General features: G+C 48.3%; 7 protein-coding genes across 7 annotated transcripts; 3 read left to right on the top strand and 4 right to left on the bottom strand.

The window, feature by feature from the left end:
- Positions 1-1,316: 1,316 nt before the first annotated feature.
- On the top strand, positions 1,317-3,585 carry prp39 (Pre-mRNA-processing factor; the record flags this gene model as incomplete). Its single annotated transcript, XM_031147568.1, has 5 exons — positions 1,317-1,385; positions 1,436-1,651; positions 1,701-1,804; positions 2,152-3,351; positions 3,402-3,585. The coding sequence occupies 5 exons, from the start codon at positions 1,317-1,319 to the stop codon at positions 3,583-3,585; spliced, it is 1,773 nt and encodes a 590-aa protein (XP_031006851.1).
- A 1,976-nt stretch (positions 3,586-5,561) lies between these two features.
- On the bottom strand, positions 5,562-6,831 carry PCD1 (Peroxisomal coenzyme A diphosphatase, peroxisomal; the record flags this gene model as incomplete). The annotated part of the gene is made up of 4 exons (XM_031147567.1): positions 5,562-5,717; positions 5,780-6,384; positions 6,437-6,602; positions 6,658-6,831. The coding sequence occupies 4 exons, from the start codon at positions 6,829-6,831 to the stop codon at positions 5,562-5,564; spliced, it is 1,101 nt and encodes a 366-aa protein (XP_031006850.1).
- A 335-nt stretch (positions 6,832-7,166) lies between these two features.
- On the top strand, positions 7,167-8,017 carry LHYA1_G002591 (Uncharacterized protein; the record flags this gene model as incomplete). The annotated part of the gene is made up of 4 exons (XM_031147566.1): positions 7,167-7,204; positions 7,270-7,433; positions 7,489-7,777; positions 7,897-8,017. 4 exons carry the CDS (start codon positions 7,167-7,169, stop codon positions 8,015-8,017), a joined length of 612 nt encoding a protein of 203 aa, XP_031006849.1.
- Positions 8,018-8,281: 264 nt separating this feature from the next.
- On the bottom strand, positions 8,282-9,648 carry LHYA1_G002590 (Mutanase; the record flags this gene model as incomplete). Its single annotated transcript, XM_031147565.1, has 2 exons — positions 8,282-8,834; positions 8,891-9,648. 2 exons carry the CDS (start codon positions 9,646-9,648, stop codon positions 8,282-8,284), a joined length of 1,311 nt encoding a protein of 436 aa, XP_031006848.1.
- A 1,424-nt stretch (positions 9,649-11,072) lies between these two features.
- ams1 (Alpha-mannosidase) lies at positions 11,073-14,546 on the bottom strand (the record flags this gene model as incomplete). The annotated part of the gene is made up of 4 exons (XM_031147564.1): positions 11,073-11,685; positions 11,735-12,462; positions 12,523-14,266; positions 14,323-14,546. Coding segments are annotated over 4 exons (3,309 nt in total), but the record flags the coding sequence as incomplete, so codon positions are not given.
- A 3,726-nt stretch (positions 14,547-18,272) lies between these two features.
- Positions 18,273-18,968, top strand: bna1 (3-hydroxyanthranilate 3,4-dioxygenase; the record flags this gene model as incomplete). Its single annotated transcript, XM_031147563.1, has 3 exons — positions 18,273-18,304; positions 18,371-18,446; positions 18,522-18,968. 3 exons carry the CDS (start codon positions 18,273-18,275, stop codon positions 18,966-18,968), a joined length of 555 nt encoding a protein of 184 aa, XP_031006882.1.
- Positions 18,969-19,110: 142 nt separating this feature from the next.
- LHYA1_G002587 (putative hydrolase) lies at positions 19,111-19,966 on the bottom strand (the record flags this gene model as incomplete). The annotated part of the gene is made up of 3 exons (XM_031147562.1): positions 19,111-19,538; positions 19,591-19,802; positions 19,881-19,966. 3 exons carry the CDS (start codon positions 19,964-19,966, stop codon positions 19,111-19,113), a joined length of 726 nt encoding a protein of 241 aa, XP_031006883.1.
- Between the last annotated feature and the right edge of the window lie 477 nt (positions 19,967-20,443).

Below are 20,443 nucleotides of genomic sequence, written 5' to 3'. Positions count from 1 at the left end.
TTGCCCAGAGCAGGCGCTGGGATGGGGTAATACAAGGTCCGACCCTGCCATGTGATTTCGAATCTCGATCAATGCTTGGAATTTGGCAGAATATTGCACAGAAGGGATTTTGTGCGCAGCACCATTAATTCCTGATATTCAGAGCTTTGAAACCATGAAATGAAATGACGCGTAAATTGCGCCCACGTCTTTGTAGGAGTGGTCCATAACGTGCTGAAGTGAAGCTGAAGAGATTGGTTTCACAAATAGAAAGGCTTTGAAAGCATGTTAGGGCTTTCTCACGCAGTTCGCGTTGCAACACACAAACCTCTTCAAGCACTCAGCCACTGAACAGCAATTTACGATATGTTACCTCAACAATCAAAAGGGTCCCGAGAGATTAATCCAATAGATAGAACGTGCACAAGTATGAACAAAGTGAATCGATACCACAAGGTATAGGCTAATAGATGATAAATGCCCGGTATATAATTATTTGCCTGAGACACAGGTATGGGCAGGTATCGCACGGGCATACCATGAATACCCCAGAACAACTCTCGCTAATGAACAGGATTTCTGAGGAGGATACTTAGAATTGAATGCTCTCGAAAAAGAGGTTTGGGCTTATCACCCCAATTGAAGCCTGAGCGCTTGCGGGACAGCAGTGGAAATGAAGCAGCAGCCAGATCCCACACCAGCTTCTGCGACCAGACGAGGTCTAAGGCCTCATGCTAGACTTGAACAATATGCCGTAGAATAAGTGCTTATTATCGAAACGGGCAAAAAGAAAAGACAGCCCCAAACGCGGTGTTGCAAGCTGAGCCCCGGTTTTGAAATGAGGAAGGGAGAAAGGGATTTGGTAAATATAGTATAAGAGAAGGGGCTTCAGAAATTGTCATTGAGATCATGCTCCTTAGAAGCGTTCATTCTCTTCCTATTAGATTGATACTGTGTATCGTTCATCATTAGCCATATTATGAAAAAGAAGTAGAAGCGGGCTCCAGAGTTTTCACCATAAGTCTTCGCTTCGACGCTAGCACCACCTTTGGCTTAGCGCTTGCGCTAAAGATAGCTTAGATCGGCTCAAATCGGTAAATAAGGTACCATTAGAATCTGAGGCTCGCTCACTTGTCGACAGGAGCTGAGCTGATGCCAATATATCCCCGTCTCTTCCTACCTTTCGCCTTGCACAGAAGATTTTATCGCGACTGTTCGCGTTCATATAATCCTTCTATCGACAAAGTGTTGCCGCGGCGCAAACCATCCCTTCACCACCAGTCAACATCTTCGACGCGCCTTAACAACCCACCCATCGTCCATCCTTTGCGACCAGTATGTCTGATTTTAATTATGGAGGCACGGATGAGGAATCGGCAGAAATAAAGCGGTTGAACAATGAGGTCGTAAGTTTCGTGCCATGCGCTCCTCTAGATTTTGCTGACTCTTTGCTCAGCTAGAAAATACGGACAATTTCGAGAGCTGGGAAAAGCTTGTTCGCGCCGCAGAGAGCCTCGAAGGCGGCTTAAATCGCAACTCCAGCCCCCAAGCTATTGCAACTATACGAGATGCCTACGACCGGTTCCTTGCCAAGTTCCCTTTATTGTTTGGATACTGGAAGAAATATGCCGACTTGGAATTCTCAATTGCTGGCACCGAGGCCGCTGAAATGGTAAGGCCGGGATGTCGGATGCGCTGTGGGCTTTGCTGACTATTGTTAGGTCTTCGAGCGAGGGATAGCCAGCATCACCATTTCGGTAGACCTATGGACAGACTATTGCTCTTTCAAGGTCGAAACTAGCCATGATCCAGACGTGATCAGAGAGTAAGTATACTGGACTCTTTCCTTCCCTTTAACACAGACATCTGCGATCGACACAACCGTTATTACCGTGCGCACTTTACTTGGAGAGTCTTCGGGTTGCAGATGGTGAGAATTGCCAACAAAAGTCGCTCCCTGTTTTGATCGTCTTCTCACCCAAATGATCAGGTTCTTTCCTTCTGCTATTACTCGTTCGCTTTCACATCGTATTACTACACATCTAAACCCATGCTTGGATAGGATGGAAATTGAGGAACACTAGTTCAAGCACACTGCCCTTCCCGTATTTGCACTCTTTGCCATTCCACACCCTTCTCCCCCTTAAGAACCCGACTGACAAACGTTGATAGGCTATACGAGCGTGGCGCATCGTCAGTTGGGCTAGATTTCCTAGCCCACCCGTTCTGGGACAAATACCTAGAATTTGAGGATCGTCTAGATGCAGAAGATAGGATTTTCGCCATCCTAAAACGAGTTATCAACATTCCCATGCATCAATATGCCCGTTATTTCGAGAGGTTCCGCGGTCTAGCTCACAGACGTCCATTGCCAGAGCTTGTACCTGCCGAGACCTTGGCTACCTTCCGTGCTGAAGTCGAAGCGGAGGCTTACCAGACTGGTCCCAAAGGCGAGCAGGAAATTGAGCGAGAACTACGCTCAAAGGTTGATACATTCTATCTGGATGTCTTCACTCGTACTCAGACCGAGACCACAAAGCGATGGACTTATGAATCAGAAGTCAAACGTCCATATTTCCATGTCACCGAGCTTGATCACGCGCAGCTAGCGAACTGGAGGAAGTATCTGGACTTCGAAGAGTCCGAGGGTGATTACACCAGGACCATCTTCCTGTACGAAAGGTGCTTGGTAACCTGCGCATTTTATGACGAGTTTTGGTTCCGATATGCTCGATGGATGTCCGCCAAGGAAGGAAAACAAGAAGAAGTTCGAAACATCTATCAACGAGCAAGCACGCTTTACGTACCGATCAGTCGACCCGGCATCAGGCTGCAGTATGCTTATTTTGAGGAGATGTCCGAGCGTTATGACGTCGCCAAAGATATTCATGAGGCCATCCTCGACCGCATCCCAGGCCACGTAGAGACCATTGTGTCCTGGGCAAATCTAGAACGTCGTCAAAATGGCCTTGAAGCTGCCATCGAAGTCTACAAAAACCAAATTGACACACCCGTTGTTGACTTGTTTGCAAAGGCTGCTTTCGTTGTTGAGTGGGCTATTCTATTGTGGAAGATCCAAGGCTCCGTAGATGAGGCTCGCCAAGTCTTTCAGAAGAACCAGCAATGGTATCTACTAAGCCGCCACTTCTGGGCCAAGTATTTCGAATTCGAGATCTCGCAGCCTACCAGCCTTGCTACGGAGTCTGAGCATTACGAGAGGATCAAGAAAGTCCATTCGGATATGATTCAGCAAAGCCGCATGGCTTTAGCCACGAAGAAGGACCTCAGCAATTACTATTTGACGTATCTACAGCAAAGGGGGACGAAGGAAGCAATGAAAGAATTCTTACAAGTTGACAGGGAACTTAATGGGTAAGTACCTACACACATAACGACAATCTAAATGCTAATTTTATTCGTAGTCCCTCCTCGATTCAACCTGTGAACCTCAAAATAGAAGGTGGCAAAGGCTTGGAAAACGGACATGGTGCTGGAGAAGTCGACGAGGCAATTCTCCGAAAGGGTGAAGTGCAGTACAGCACTTATTTTCAGCAACATGGTGAAACCCTACCCCCAACCGCTGCAGGGCTTGCTAGTTTCCATTAAATGCCCCGCCTCAGCAAGTGTAAGACGCTTTTTTAAGGGGTAGGATTTTTTACCTCGCCACGCTTTATTGCAGGGCGGTCGCTTCGCATGTAATATACTGCCTTTTTGTCTTGCTCGAGTGTACTCTAACTAGCTACTGCCATTTGCCAAGCACGTCTTGCCTATGGCGGACGGACGGATGCATTGCCAATTCGCGTTTCTTTGCCCGCAATAGAAATAATCTATGAGCTAAAAGTCTTTCCAAACATGGATTTTTCAATATCAATATTTTTCATACTCTCGCGGCCGGTGGACATCCACATATACAGTGCTAGATTCAACCCAGCTATGGCAATATGCATACACCCCGTTCCATCAAGATACCCATATACTATCTGCAAATTTCTCCCTCTGTTCCACAACCAGCCCTGCAAACACGAACCCACTCCTAACCACAAACCCTCTCCACGCCTCTCCTGCCCACCGCTAATTTTGGCGGCGGCGTCGTGGCCCCAAACCCCTCTCCACGCCTTCGGCGAATCCGCGCCGGTGCTGTTACTGAGCGCGGTTAATTCACAGCCCATAACGGTCTGCCCGGTGGCGGTGGTCGTGTTGCAGTATATGCAGCAGCCTGCAGGTGAGCAGTCAATGGTCAATTGCTCGCGGTATTCAGATCTCCTGAGACTTCTACACTTTCACAACGTTTGATTTCCCCACGTTCTGCAGCTGTCAGCAAAAGCTCAGGACCATTGCTAAACGAAGGATAAGCCAGTCTTTGTTACTTTAGCATTATCATCAGGCACGGATATCTTTTCTTTTAGTGCTTTTTAATACGTTTTAGGTTTTGTTACAGATTATAAACATCACACCTTTGTTTGCTCACCTTTCATTATTCTTACGTCCAGTTTGATATTCTCATTCATTCCTTGACCTATACTATTACGAGAATTTATTTCCTCTAATTAAGCCTCTAGGCATCGCTGCATTGTCTCGTGCAAGTCCTTTGATGATTCGAGACTACACAACTAACTACTTACAAATATGCCAATCGAACAGGTGTGTTAATTATTCAAACTCTCGCCTATGATTCTCATTACTAAGACTTCCAGGCTCATTCTACCTGCCCTCATGAAACGGCACTTGACAGAATGGGCGTTATACAAGTTGCATAGACACCATACCGCGCAAGACCGGCAGCGCCAGCTACTACGAGAAAACTCTCGAGGCCATCCATCTACGGACGTGAAGTTCCCTTCCACGACGTCGTCTGTCAGAATACCACAACTTGTCTAGTAGCCAACGGAGAGTCCATCACCCACACCAACACCTACACGGTGGACGCCAGCCTCGCGAGCATACTTGATACTATGTTAACAATTTATGTCATCCACCCAACAAGAAACACTCCGTAACCCCCTCATAAAGAGGTAGTCCAGTCACGAGACTCACTCCTCGGCTAAATACACCCCACCCCCCTTGTCAACACCACCGCTGAACACACCGCCGACCCTTTACAAAGTACAATTCACCGTCACGCACCGCCGAGCCATAGCTCGATACAGGCAAATTGATCAAGAGTTTTGTTGCACGTCGCAGCGAGTTTGACGTTGGAATAAGGTTGAGGCTAGGGCGCAAAAGGTTCAGATGAAGATATATCTTCCTTCTCTTACCGGTGCCTTTTCGCCAAAGAGGGAAAGGTCGGGATCTGCGCTAGGAGATGATATCAAGATATGGGGATAGGATAGGATAGGAATGTTGGAGACGGGAGGGAAATGTATGAAGAGGGGTGTGGCAAGGATTGAAGCACGGTAGAGTAGTATGGATCGAGTTTGTAGGGGATTATGGAATATTTGAATGGAGTCGCAACTTTGCGTTTGTATCTTGCAATATCTGAAGGTATCGAGGAAGCATTGTAGGTCTGATAACCTCCTGAGCAGGGAGGTGCGCCTAGATGGTTGGGGAGACGTATCAAGATTATTGTTTGTGGATGAATTGAATTACATCTTCGAAGCCGAGACCTTTGCAGCCTCTGCCGCTTTCGCAGTCTCCGAATTTGGTTCCGTTAGGTCTGGTCCACCCGGGACCTTCTCACCCAGCTTTCCCATCTTCTCTAACATCTCTATTATGGGCTCGTCTCCAAAATGGTCATTACACTGCATCGTGTCAATTCTCTGTCTTTTGTAGGGCTTGCCATTGGATTGATCGAAGAACGTACCGGAAATGTAGGCTCCTCTCCATAAGCCACTCTCGCAGCATCAACAATCATTCGTGCAGTCATGCCCCAGACTTTATACCTCGCCAGACCTTCATCTTCCTCTCTATCCAATTCCTCCGCTATAGCCGCCTGTCCCCCTTGTCTCACTTTCGGCTTCGACACTTTCTGGTTGTTGATGGGGACGTGGAAATTATGCAGCCTCCATTTCCCATCATGCCAATCTACCCAACGCCCATCATACCAATCTGTCACCTGCCCGGGCACCTTATCTCCGTCCCTCACTTCGTCTTCGGGTTTCAGAAAATTGTGGAACGGAGCTGAGAATACTGCTGCTACTTCTTTCGCATCTAAGCGGGGTATCATGCTGTCTCCCACGCTCGCCGCCTTGACATCGTCCGAGTGAAGGAAGGCTACGCAGGGACGGACTGCTAGCGCCGTCTTTGCAAGACTGTTTGGGAGTTGGCAGAGATGTTCGATTCGGAACGGCGCGGGGATTTTCGAATCATCGAGGGGAAGTCCGATTTCTTCAAACGCTTCTCGTCGTGCTGTCTCCCACGGCGTTTCTTCCAGGCTATCTGCTTTGCCACCGGGAAAAGCTGCTTGGCCTGTACGAGTGAAGTCAATACCGGCATTTGAGACCTGGAGGCATGAAACTACCAGAGAAATTTCTTAAGGTCGCTGCCCGCATTGTAAGTACTACCCGAAGATCACCTCGGCGGTCTGCGAAGAGCAAGACCAGAACGGCCGCTCGTCTGCTTAAGGGTAGACGATCCCATACCGAGAATGGAGGTGGATTGTATGCTCTGAGTCGGGCTATCGCTGCCTGGGATTTTCTTCAGAGTGGTTCTTGTAGGTTGTACTGTACCTTGAATACTGACCATCGAGGCAGGAGTGAGAGCAGCCATAGAACTTGGATCAAAATATTGAGCCTCTTGTATACTTTTGCGAATATCTTCTACCCCGTTCTCATTCTCATTCTCATTCTCATTCTCATCATTATCGGATTTAGGATCAGTATTGATATCCGTTTCGCTGGGAATAGCTTCACTCATGCTCAAAATATGTATACGTCTAAACCTCGACCGCGGCTCGTCGTTAACATAATGCGGGGTGGAAGTGTGCATGGACCATCCCTGACTTGGCATGCTAACCCCAAATGAAGATACTAGTATAACCTCAGCCTGACTGATAAGCTGTTCCACCAACGATCTGCTACATGTATATATACAACCAAACGCCCGAAATGGTGTCATTACACTAACTCCCGTCACATCACTAGAGCATTGCAGCAAATCATTGGAACGCGATGGCGCAATGCAGTCTAAGAAGGCCCGTCCAACGTCCCTTTGTTATCAACAGGCAAGATCGCCGGCAGGGACCAAGGACCATGGGAGTGCCATATACCTATTCGGCACTTGGTGTAAGGTATAAAGAGATATATATAAGAAGGAGTCTTTGCTATCTACACTTACAATAAAAGATAATCGTAGCACAGCACAGCACAGCACAGCACCTCAAGACATACCAGGACACCCAACTCAACAATGGCAACCCCAATCCAGCAAAACCTCATTGACTCCAACAAGACCTACGCCTCCACCTTCACCAGCGGGCACCTCGCCCTCCCTCCCGCCAAGAAATACGCCATCTGCACGTCTTCCTTTTCCCTCCCCTCCCCTCTCCCTTTCACCCCTCTAACCCAACACCAGTAACCTGCATGGACGCACGCATCGACCCCGCAGCCGCCTATGGCATCCCGCTCGGCGACGCGCACATAATCCGCAACGCGGGCGCCTCGGCCAAAGACGCGCTGCGCTCGCTCATCATCTCCGAGCAGCTGCTCGGCACGCAGGAGATCCTGCTCCTCAAGCATACGGGTTGTGGGATGCTGACCTTTGGGAATGAGGACGCCGTGGGGCTCGTGAGGGGGAACTTGGGGGATGCGGGCGTGGATGAGTTGGCGGCTTTTGGGGGTGATTTTTTACCGTTTGCTGACTTGTGAGTTTGTGACTTGACTTTCTTTGCCTTGGAGACCTATATATATATATATAAGTGTTGATTATAAAGCTGTTTGGGGAGAGGGGAGTGGACAGACAAAATGCTGACGAGAGTTTTAGGGAGACTGCTGTTAGGAAAGATGTTGAGTATCTGAAGCAGAATAAGGCTATTCCAGACAGCGTCGCGATTTCGGGCTGGGTGTACCAGGTTGAGGATGGGAAAGTTAAGCATATCATTTAAGTGAGTGATTGCTGCGAGTTGGGCTTCGGAGTGGAGTCTCGAGGAGCGTGGTCTGTGGACTGGTCAATATCATAATCAATTAACCGATAGTCATCGCAGTTAGTATTGAAAACTTCCCATTCAAATCCTTTCTCCCTTTGAAGTTCACACACCATTCTCTACGTCTGATCCATGTCAATGTTTGAATAATGTTCCTTTTACTACCCGCTGCGTATATATTATTTTGTTACATCAAAATCTCTTCTGGTAAGCCACCTACTCCTCTCAAAAACTCCCAACCCAAGCATTATAATTAGCACACCCATCCGCTAAACTTGTACCAGCAGTAATTGCCGCCCCAGTCCCACTATTCACCACAACCCCCGCCCTCAAAACGCTAAACTTCGGCGTCCCAGTCTGCCCATCAAACGGCACGCTCCAATGATTTATGCCCGCCGAGCCCTGGAACGTCACCGCCTGCCCGCTCCCAATCTGCACTTGCACCTGCGCAGCACTCACCAACAAGGCGCTGAAAAACACCCCGTCTTCCAAGATCTGGTTGGGAGTCGTGGTCGCTTGGCCGTTGGAGGCAGAATTGCCTACGACGCCACATGTGCTGCCGGTGTTGACGGGGGCTGTGCGGTACCAGTATTGCATTTGGTCCCGCGTGGGAATGAGGGGCGTGCCTTTGTAGGCGGCGATGTAGTAGGGGAGGAAGTCGCGCCAGGAGTCGTGCGGCATGTTTTGCACGTACTCGAGGGAGCCGGCTGCTACGTCGGCCGTGTTGGATATGGGGCCTATGTAGTGGGCTTCACCAAAGTCGTTCCAAGTTACGATTCTGTGGGTTGTTAGATATCAGACAAGGGGGGATAAGTTAAGGGGAGGGAGACTTACTGTACAAAGTCGGGCTTGATGTCTAAGGTTTGAGCCCATCTATCGGCCCAGAGGGAATCACCTCGCCAGACCCAATCCTCACCTCCACTGGCACTGTGGAAGAACCAGGGAGAAACACCCATCATGTACGTCTTTCCCGGCGTAGCAGCCTTCCAGCTCTTATCAATCGCATCCGTCTTATTCGTTCCTCCTAAGGGCCACATATCCCAGCTGAAGAAGCCCTCGATATTGTCAAGCTGGGCTCCAATGTCCGCCTGTCCAATACTGTTCCAATTGGGCACGAAATGAATTGCCCCAACCTTTGACCGAATAAGTCCACCTGGCGCCCAGTCTGCGGTATTATCCTTCCCCTCGAAAGTCGAGACGAACGGTGCGCTGTTGTAGTGGAAGTATGCCGCATTGTCCTTGTACTTTAACAAATACGACACCACGGAATTTGGAGGATCAGCTGCAACGTCGCCAGCAGGCCACACCTGCCCACCCCCCAGATAGTCAAACGCAAAGAACAGTTTGAAACCAGTCCCCGCCGCCGCGGCGAACGCATTGGCAACCTGCGTGGGGATGTTGGAGTCTGGGTAGCCCATGTTGAGGACGAACGCATCGATGCTGGCGGCTTGTGCAAGCTTGATATCAGCGGTCCATGCTGCGACATTATGAGAAGCTGTATTCCCAACCACGACGTGTGCGAAAACCGACCCGGCCGACGCGGTTTGCAGAAGGAATGTGGCTGCTGCCAGGAGAGGCGTGAAGAACTTCATCATGTATATATATATAGTTATCCGAGAAGGGCAAGGTAATGAATGTACACCTAATCAAATGAATGAATAGATGAACGAATGGATGGATGGAAAAGCAACAAGTGCGTGCTTGCTGAGGAAAGAAGAGAACTTAAAAGGCTGCAACTAGGAGGTACCGGTATATATCATATCACTTACTTGCTCCGTACCTAACCAGCAGCCCCAAAGTCACCCGCCTACTGGGTACCTTGCTTGCCACCAACCCTGCCACCACAGGTAAGCCCCACTGTGCGATCGCATACGAGCACTGTACGCCGTACTCAGCCCAACCATCTGTCCATCTCCAGAGGATTCATTGCCCATCATTGGATGGACGGGGCGGCAGTATGATTAAATGTTGAAACGAATCCCTTTTCGCACACTGCAACTGCTGTACGGCGTATGCATGGACATTGCATGTGGGGTAGTACTAGTGCTAGCAGGTACGGAGGTACGGCAAGGCAGGAGTTTATTTCCGGCCCTTTTTGAGAAAGGGGGTTGTTGTTGTAGTTGTAGTTGTGGCTGAGCTTGAATTCGAAGGTTGACGTACGGTACTGTACCTGATCGTTCGTGCAGAACTGCTGCACTGTACAAGTAGGATTGTATGCATGCAGGTAGGGTACAGTACGATCGATGCAAGAGTACAAGTAGGATGAAACGTATGATGCACGATCGCTCTGTTAATCTCCCCTCCCCACCATGAACAGGTACTGTAGCCCGTTATGGAAGGTCCCGTCCCATATAGACAGTAAATAGTACTTGGTCACAGGACAGGCCAAACTGTTATTGATGCCAAGAAGACCAGGGCAAGGGGGCAGGGCCTATCTTTGGTGCGTTTACTTACCACCCTTCTTAACCCCCCTGTGCGCAACTCATCCGTTCAGTGGTTGCTGGGTACGAACGTTTAACTAAATAAAATGGACGTTTTTAAGTACTAGAAATCTATGTAAAAAAAAAAAATTATCTTTTACACTTGTAGGGAGTTCGTTTGATGTGTCCATGACATGTCAATAATACGGTACTAATTTACAAAGTACCTATAGGTAATCGAACGTCTTTTGCGGCTGGCTGCGGTTGCGGCTGCGATTAGCATGTCGAATTCGGGGATGACGCGAACCCAAGCTATCTATTGAAGCTGGGGAAAGAGTGAGTGGGCTGTGGGATTCGGATAAATAAACGTCTGATAAATGATGCGTGCATGCAAGGAAAAACAAAAGGAAGGGTCGGGAGGATCATATAAAGTTGTGTCAGATCTAAGATGGGAAATTTGGATTGCAATTCGTTTCATCGTATGCATGGTCCAATGACGGAACCCCCCTGCAATATTTATTTTTAAATCCTACAGCCTCATCTCATTTCCCCAGACTCAATTGCCAGCCCCCAACTCCTCGTAAAAGGTACCATATTCACAATTGCAATCTGAAGGTAGCCACCTCAAACGGCCTCAAAGTGATGTCGAGCTTGCCATCCTTGATCCTGAGCTCTTCCTCATCATCCTCCAAGATGTTAGCCTTCCACACTCTCTTCACATCCAAAGTCGTCTCAATTGTGCCCTTGCTGGTGCCTCCCAAGCTGTCATAGATGCGCAGAATAACACTCTTGCCCTTTCGCTTGGGCAACTCTCCACGGCTGACATCCTCATCATCCTCTCCTCTCTTGATAGTATCCAAAATAAGAGATGGGTTACCCGTTAGTTTGATAGGGTTTGTGAATGCATCCATACGCAACGTCTCTTTGGGTGCTTGTACAAGCTTCAAAGGATTATTAAAGTTGTACCCCGTGCGGACCGTAGTAGATCCGAGATCACCTTGGTGCGGGAGGATTGCCCATCGGATGTTGTGACGTCCCATGTCCGCATGCGCATCTGGTGCCTTAGGAGCGCGAAGAAGTGAAAGGCGCATCAGATTGCCACAAGTAGCGAAGCCGTATTTACTATCATTCAAGATCGAAACACCATAACCATGCTCCGAGAGATCTGCAAACTTGTGACAACAGACCTCGAATTTTGCCATGTCCCATCTGTTTCAATTAGCACGTTCGTATTTGAGAGTTGGGGAGGATTGCCTACGTAGTGTTGTAATGAGTTGGGCGTCGAACAATCCCAAATTGCGTCTCGTATGAAGCCTCGGTATTTCTAACGTCGACGGGGAATTCAACCTTCAGGAATTTCATACTCTCTTGCCATTCAACTTCAGCATGCATCTCAACATACGACTGTTGATCTTTGAATGCCGCTGAAAGGCTGATGTAGGTCTTGATCCAACTCTTCTCGCTGATCTTCGTCTCAGTCATGACACTAACTTGGTGCGCATCACTTTGAACAATTTTGGTTGTTCCTGAGGGAAGCTCCTTTCTCGAGTCCAAGTGGAAAACCTCGACGTCCCAAGCTTGCCAGTAGAGTGGCTTGTCATCGAAAATAACAAGCTGATTAGCTTTGCCACCTTTTGGTACGACTTCTCTCTCGGCCTTGCGGTCATAGAGTGAGGAGATACTTCCACCTTCAACTTCCACTCGCAATTGGTCGTTCTCCAAGATGAAGACACCTTTCCTCACTTCCTTGACAGTAACCTCAGGAGTCTCGGCGATCTTGAAAGTCTTGATTTCCAGCAAGTTTCCACTGCCGCAAGCTACTCCAGCCTTATTGTCTCCGATAGAGATGACTTCTCTTCTGTGCCATGGCATTGTGTTCAATGCAATCAAGGTCTTCTTATCGGAGTTGCTGAAGTCCTGAACACCCAAAACACTTTGCAAGTCTTTCAAGATCTTCTCGCCAGTCGTGAATACTTTTGCGTACAGCTATGACCAATATCAGCATACACTCAAAAAGACAGAACCGGCAAAATTTGAAGCACTTACCTCGTCACTATCATCGTAACACATCTCGATCGAGCTTCCGGGCAAGCAGTCATGGAACTGGCACAACAGGACATTCTCCCACATATCATCAATGTCCTCCTTGGGGTATTTGTACCCGTGTTTGACACTGGCAAGAGTGGCTAGCAATTCGATATCATGCAACATAATCTCCGATTTCCTGTTGTTACGCTTGTTGTTTGCTTGGGTCGTATATGTACCTCTGTGCAGTTCGAAATAGAGTTCTCCATACCAAGTGACAAAGTCCAGGCCATCTGAAGCTCGCTTCTCAAGACGATCAAAGAAATCCTCGACCGAATCACCCAATTGGACTCTGGGCAGCATACCTACGGTATCGCTCATTCCACGGCAACGACGCAGCTTCTCCATGTGCTCCCAGGTCGGCCCTCCACCTCCATCACCCTTTCCAAAGACAAGTAGCGAGGTCTCATCTTGATCCATAGATTTATGTTGAGTGACTGACCTCCTCACATCTCCAAAGTTTGCTTCAGCAGTGTAAGTCTCCGCCGGTGCCATGTGGCAAATGACTTGACTTCCGTCCAGGGAAACCCAATTGAAGGTTGTGTGAGGGAAGTTGTTAATGTTGTTCCAACTCAGCTTTTGAGTGAAGAATCGAGACATGCCTGCCAAACGGCACAATTGCGGCAGCTGACTTGAGTATCCAAAAGTATCAGGAAGCCAGAAAGTCCTGCATCGCTCTCCAAAGTTGCCCTCGAAGAATCTCTGCCCGTACAAGAACTGACGGACCAGAGATTCGCCAGATGGCATGTTGGTGTCATGCTCGACCCAGCTACCACCAACGGGCTGGAATGTACCCTTCTTAACCTTCTCCTTGACTCGGTCAAAAACATAAGGGTAATACTGCTTGAGCCATTTGTACTGCTGCGCCTGCGAGCAAGTAAATCGATGCTCCGGGTACCGATCCATGAGATCACATTGATTCGACCAAGATCTGGCGACCTTTCTCTTGGTCTCGGCCCAAGGCCAGAGCCAGCAAGTATCGATATGACAGTGACCAATACCGTAGACAATAGGCTTCGTGTCCGTCTTATAGACTGCCGAGGAGTTAACATCCTTGCCTAAATATTCCTGGGCAATCTTCCGGCCCTTGATGATCGAGTCTTGGTTACCCAATTCGAATGTTTCGATGATCTCATTGGCAACCTTCAAAGCCTTATGCTGCTCCCAAGAATCGGTGGGAAATTCCCTAGCCGCATCCCCAATGATCCAAATATCGATCCATAATTGACGAGCTACTGTATTGACAGCAACGATATCTGCCTTTCCCAATTGGAAGTATTTGTTTGGGTCGGGCGGCTGAATCGTGTCTCCACCAGGAGCATTTCCAAACATGCCGTTGCAAGCCATCTCAATGTATATCGTATGTTGCTTCCCGTCTCGATATTCCTCTGGTAATATCCATTCTACTCTCTCTCCACCACCGGTCAGACCCTGGAGGGGGTTGCCTTCTTCGGTCCATACCATGCCCTCATTATTCGCATCCCAGTGTAGTTCTAGGAGCTCCTTCTTCAGAAGCTCCCCTGGGACTGTGAGCTTGACTTTGAACCAATGCGTAGACCACGATGGACCGAACCAGTCTCCAACCTGTGTGTCTCTAAATTCGTGGCTCGTAGCATCTTTGAAAGTCGGGCGGGTAAGCTCGGGAGCGTCCCAGACTGAGAGTTCGACATGGGGTGATCCGGAGGCGACGCCCTCGTTCATCATCCTATTGATTGAAAGATTAGCATTGGATTAAGGTGCAATTATGTAGAAAATACTTACGCTCGCAGATTCTTGCTCTCATACTGTCCGCCGCCGTAGAACTGACCAATACGGTCCTTGTAGATGTTTGGAATCCATTTTCCAACAGGCTGCGCGGACAGCTTGGGGTAAGAGCTCTTGATCTTTGCAATTTCAAAAGTTTCGCCTCCCATATTTGTGATTGTGATTGTGATATTTGGATTGGAAGAATGCGGGGAGTTGATGATGATGATGGAGAACAGCTGTCCTGCAGTTGGGTGTTGATTGTTGAGTGTTGATGTCAAGCCGGAGCCAGGGCGTCCCAGACAGGGATTAGCTCAAGGCGGGGAAGGAGGGAGCCAGCGGGGTTTCATACGGAGGAGCACAGTCCATGTAAGAAAACCAATCCAATTCACAACTTCTTGTCCTATGATCTCCTATCTAATAACTTGGGCTCTTGTAATCAACTTTGAAAAGGGATTTTTCTTTTAATGTTCCACCTACATTAAGCTGTAAAGCTACCAGCCTGGTCATCTCTTATAGCATGGTCAAGATGTGGATCACGATTTCATGCAGGTACGAAGCTCCTTAGTTAGTGAACCTCGTTAGGACTGTGATAGGCTTAGGCTAACGTTGCTGCTATCCGATTGCTATGGGAACTGCTCCATTTATTCTTAGGAACCTCCAAGAGATTGTCTTCCTAGTTGATTACAATACAATTACATAACGATGGCCTATAAGGATATAGTAGTAGGTTTGACAAAGGAAATGCTCGTCGAGTCTTCTCATCATGCAACAAAACAATCCGCATGCCAGTCGTACAATTCTTGTTTTCTCGTGTCAAACTCTCAAACCCATTCCGAAAGTCGTCCATCTACCATTTCATCAGTATTTATCTTTTGACCTCTCGGAATTCGGGCACTCATACCAGGACCCTGATCTGTAAGCCCGACGACCACAATTTTCTTCCTCAAACTCTCCCTCTTCTTCTCATCAGCCGTCTTGATATTCAGCGTCTTTCTCGCGTTCGAATAAACCTCTTGCATATTGAAGCCCGGCTTCGTCGGCAGTGGCGTATCCGGGCCGCTTGCATCCCTTTCACCATTCTTAATCATGCTCATCTTTTTTATTGGGGGAAAATGAGTACTCGTAGCACGCTTTATTGCCCCCGAAAGTCTTTTGCTGAACCTCTTTCCTTGTGGTTTTGCTTTTGGGCTCGTAGTCTCTGCATCATCGGATTCAGAGGTGTCGATGAAGTTGCTGAATGGGAAAGGGCTCTTTAGTGGATGTTTTCCTGTGCCGAATATGCTTCTCTTGTGTTTCAGAGGCGACACAGTCTCGTGGGGTGATTCGTCGCTTTCATCTAGGGCAAATCTTGCTCGCGGTTTTATAGGTGTGTTTGGGTGCTTTGATTTAGCTGGCGATGTAGCCTGCCAATCGGGCGAGCTGAAGTGTTTCTTACCCGAGGTAGGAGATGTCATCTCGTTGACTCCTGCTGCAAAACTTTCTCTTACGTTTGAAAGTATAGACACCCTTTTCGGAGTTTTGATTTTGACATTTGTATTCCGAAGAGTCAGGGGCTTTGGCACCGGGGCGTCTAGCTCTAATTCTGTGAACTGACGGTGGTACTGAGAGTACAAGTCGGCCGTCCCACTTGCAGTTTTCCACTGCTCCTCTTCCAAGAGCTCGCGCAGAGTGGTCATATCCTCCATATTTACATCTGGTGTATGAAGTAGAGGTAATACCCTTCCGTTTTCCAAAGCCTTTGGCGATCTATCTCGATATCTGAAGGATTCGGCCGGCTCCTTAGATTTGTTCATTGGCCGTCTTTGCTGCGGAGCGACTGGTTCTTGGAATTGCTTTGTTGGTTGTCTTGCTTTCCACTGCGGATCAACTGGCCCCATGATTCCTGCCAATCCTAGTGGGTTATTCAGGGGAGGTACTTTTTCTCTTCTCTGGTGAGGTATTGGTTCTTGTTGCCTCTGTGGTGCTATTGGCCTTTCTCTTCTCTGAAGAGCAACTGGCTCTTGAGGCTGGCTTACTGGAGGTGACCCCTCTCTCCTCTTGGATGCGACCGAATCTTGAGAGCGCTTACTCTTTGGCAAGAGGCATTCTTTCCTCGAGGACTCCAGCGAGGAAATGGAACTAACATCCTTTTCTCCAGAACTATAACTCTCGGCTTTCAGATAAATCTCGCCCCTCTTCTCTTTCGGCTGCGTAGGAGGCCCAGGTTCTTTCGATCCCCAACTGTCAAAGCGGCTAAAGTTGTCGCTTTCATAAGTAGGAGTGTTAGGACTATCTTCAGCTTGACTGTACACGCTTCCTGAACTGGCAGTGGATACGGGAGAAACAGGAGCTTGCTGATGGTCTTTTGGGAATGTTTTCTCGAAGCGGGGATCAAAGCCGGTGAGTTGTAATATTTTATGCGACGACTTTGTCATAGGTTGTACAGAGGTAGACTCTGGAGACAAAACATCGGGCTTGGGTTCGGAATCCGGACGGTAAGATTCTGCGGACATTTCATACACTGGGGTGGGCGTGCGGATTTGGTTGGCGATGTGTTCCCTCGAGCTACTACTCGCGACTCTTTTCTGGTGGTCATCCTTGGGAATCGGAGGAAGGTCTTTGTTGGTGTATTTCTTTGAAGCGGTACTGGGAGTAAGAGAACCAGGTGGGACTGCGATTTCCATTCCGCGGTCAATAAGAGAAGAGGAAGAAGAGTGTAGCTGCTCACTTATGCGCGGCCTCTGAGGCCGAATTTTAGAGGACATAGCTACAATATATGTTTGGAAAGAAGAATATTTTCTTCTACGGCCACACAAGCGTTGCAATTCATTCGAGCAAGGGAGGTTATTCATAGATTCCAATGAACAAAGAATCAGAGCGTATAGAATCTTTGTTCTCGACAGTAGGTCAGGATATTAAGTTCATTGTCTAGGGAAGTAATTCGAGGAGAATAAGATAGGTCATGGACTGCAAAGAACAAAGAACATGCATCCATTCCCGGAACCTCGGGGAATATAGGACATATGAGAAGTTCCATTTTGAAAAGGCGCTGGCGATGGGATCAAGGCTATGACAGAAACATATCAGTATATCCCGCGAAGGAACCAGAGATCCTCGCTTCGAGGCTTGACAAGCCAATCACAAAGGTGCTCGTACAAGTTGCCCGAGAATCGTCATCACATGACCAAGATCAACGCTTGTAAACCACGTGTTTCTAAGTTTAGCAATTCACGGGGACCATTCTCTTGAGCCCTGATTGGATGGTTAGCTGGGTCGACGATGGAAGATGCCGCCCCCCGAGGCTGTGAAGCGTGCGAAGGATTGGAAGCGGCGACTGGTGGATACGTCACGTACTACAGGACTCGACTGACTGGAGTGCAAAGAGTGAAAGACACAGCAGAAGCGAGAGAAGGAAGGATAGAAGGATTCTAGCGTGATCCTCTATGGTACCGGGAAGCGCTTAGTGCCGTCAATTCCTCGTGGTCCCTCAAAATAGCATGCAAACGAGTATTTAAAGATCGGATGAAAGGCGTCATAGCCATCATCTAAAACTTTGGTAAGTCATCGTTATCGTACGTTGGAAAACCGTCGCCCAAAAAGAAAGTTATCCTGACAAGGGTACCTCGCCTGATGCTCTGTAAGAATAGCCGCGAGTACTGTAAGTATAGTCCGATTACAAGGGCTTCTTCTCACCTGCGAAACTACCGATTCATTACTACTCAGAAGTATGATGATTGGTTTGACTGTCTCTGCGATGGAAATTATTGCAAGGCAAGTACCTCGTTTGAGACACACCATTTCTGGCCATGAAAATACGATTCTTCGGCGATAAGCGGCGCCGAATAATTTGGAGGGGCAGGCAGATCAGATGGCGGGGCAAACAGATAAAGGTCAATGATGACTCTACATCGTTTGATTTCAAACTTCTCCTTCAAACATTCTACAACTTCAAAGTATTCTAATTAATCAATCAATAATAAGTCAAAATGCTTGCCGCTCCACTGAACATCCCAAAATGGTTTGCAATATCTCTTTCTTTCGATCCAAGCAGCAACCAATCTAACTAACGAACTTACTACACAAGGCTCCAAGAGAACTCCCATCTCCTCAAACCACCGATTAACAACTACTGCGTCTACGACAAAGATGTCACAGTAATGGTACAGCATCCCCTCATCCTCGTCCTCACGCTCCCCTTTCAACTCCCAAGTCCCCTCTTCCCCAGTTTTTAACAGAGCCCCAAGATCGTAGGTGGCCCCAACGCCCGCACCGACTACCACATCAACGAAACCGCCGAATGGTTCTACCAATACCGCGGCGCCATGATGCTCAAAGTAGTCGACGACTCCACCTTCCGCGACATCATCATCTCCGAAGGCGACATGTTCCTCCTGCCCCCCAACACGCCGCACAACCCCGTGCGTTTCGCGAATACCGTCGGCATTGTTCTGGAACAGAAACGTCCGGAAGGGAGTCTGGATCGCTTGAGGTGGTATTGTGCGAGTTGTAAGAGCGTGGTTGATGAGGCGGCTTTTCATTGTACGGATTTGGGGATGCAGATTAAGGAGGCGGTTAATGCGTTCAAAGGGAGCGAGGAGAGGAGGAAGTGTCCGAAGTGTGGGGTGCTTGCTGAGAGTGCGCCGCCGGTGGGAAGTATCGAGGATCCGAATTTGAAGAAGTGAGGAATGACATATGATTTAATGATGCATGAGGATATGGTTTCCGAGTGAGGGTAACGGGTTATAGATGTGTGAGCCGACGACAGCATCTCCACTCTAGTCTATGTACAGTATACAAAATGTACATTATTTACTACTAACCCTGCTATGTCTCCTTAAACTCATATGTACTCGTGGACTCCTCAACCATCACGTCAATCTTCGCCTCTTCCAACTCCTTGCCTCCAACTTTCAATCCAGCCTTTATCACATCTCCCGGCACAACAGACCCAACACCCTTCGGTGTCCCAGTCAATATAATATCTCCCTTCTCCAGCGTCATAACCTTCGAGATATCACTCAAGATCCTAGGGATCCGGAACAGCATCAACTCCGTCGAATCCGCCTGTCTCGATTTACCATTGATATTGAGGTATAGCTCGACTTTATGCGGATCCGGAATCGCAGATTTCGCAATAATCTCGCTGACTGGAAGGAAGGTATCAAAGCCCTTTGCAATAGACCATGGTAGACCCTTCTTCTTAGCTTCGTTCTGGGCGTTGCGGGCAGTCATGTCGATGCTTAGAGCATAGCCTGTTACAATCAGCATTCGGAGCCATTCGCTGCTTAGGAAGCATCTACGAACTCTCGATAGCATCCAAAGCCCCCTTCTCATCATCAGCCTCAAGATCCTTAACCCGCTTGCCCAGAATCAAAGCCAGCTCGACTTCATAGTGTAAATCCACACCCCTTGGCCTTATGATTGGTCCAGCGCCTGGGGGGAGGATTGCAGACGCGGGCTTCAGGAAGAAGAATGGTTGTTTGGGCTTTGCACTGTTCAATTCGGTAATGTGGTCTCTACAGTTCGGCTTGTTAGCAAATCGTAGAAGAAAATTTGACTCGCAGGAGAGGAAAGTGGGATGGATGTAAACATACGCATAATTCCGCCCAATGCATACAACCTTGGAGGCCTTTTTTAAAGAAGCCATTGAAGCTATTCCGCGGCGGAAGACGAGGGACATGATGGGCAAATAGCAGACAGCGAATGGTGACGAGGATATATTATATCCTCTTCTATGCAGGTTGCAAACCCACGCAATCTTATATCAGATCGGATCGGTATGTTCTTTCACAAGCCGAGGCCGAGAAGTTGGAGGTGGGTGTGGAGCCGCCGATTCAAGGCCAGTGAAGCTTGGACCAAGTGAAAGAAAAATTATTATGTGATTTTGACATCATACACCGTACTACTCCGCATACCACAACCAGCATTCAAATTGTGTTCAATCTCTGAGCAAACTTCTCTCTCCGCACAACACACAATCACCTACAATCACCCCCCCCTCACGTTAATAACCCTCCATCCCACAAAAGAATCGCTCCTCAACACCCCTACCACCACCATGTCCGAATTCCTCCAAATAGCCCAAGTCCTCGCCGACCTCTCCTCCCTCCAAAACACAGTTCGTCCCCCCCTAGCCCGCGCAACTACCTCCCCCCCC

This window comes from Lachnellula hyalina, assembly GCF_007821495.1.
Source record: "Lachnellula hyalina strain CBS 185.66 chromosome Unknown contig00037, whole genome shotgun sequence".
NCBI classification, from domain to species: domain Eukaryota; kingdom Fungi; phylum Ascomycota; class Leotiomycetes; order Helotiales; family Lachnaceae; genus Lachnellula; species Lachnellula hyalina.
The sequence above is the reverse complement of the archived record's forward strand: the minus strand, read 5'-3'. Positions and strand labels throughout refer to the sequence as shown.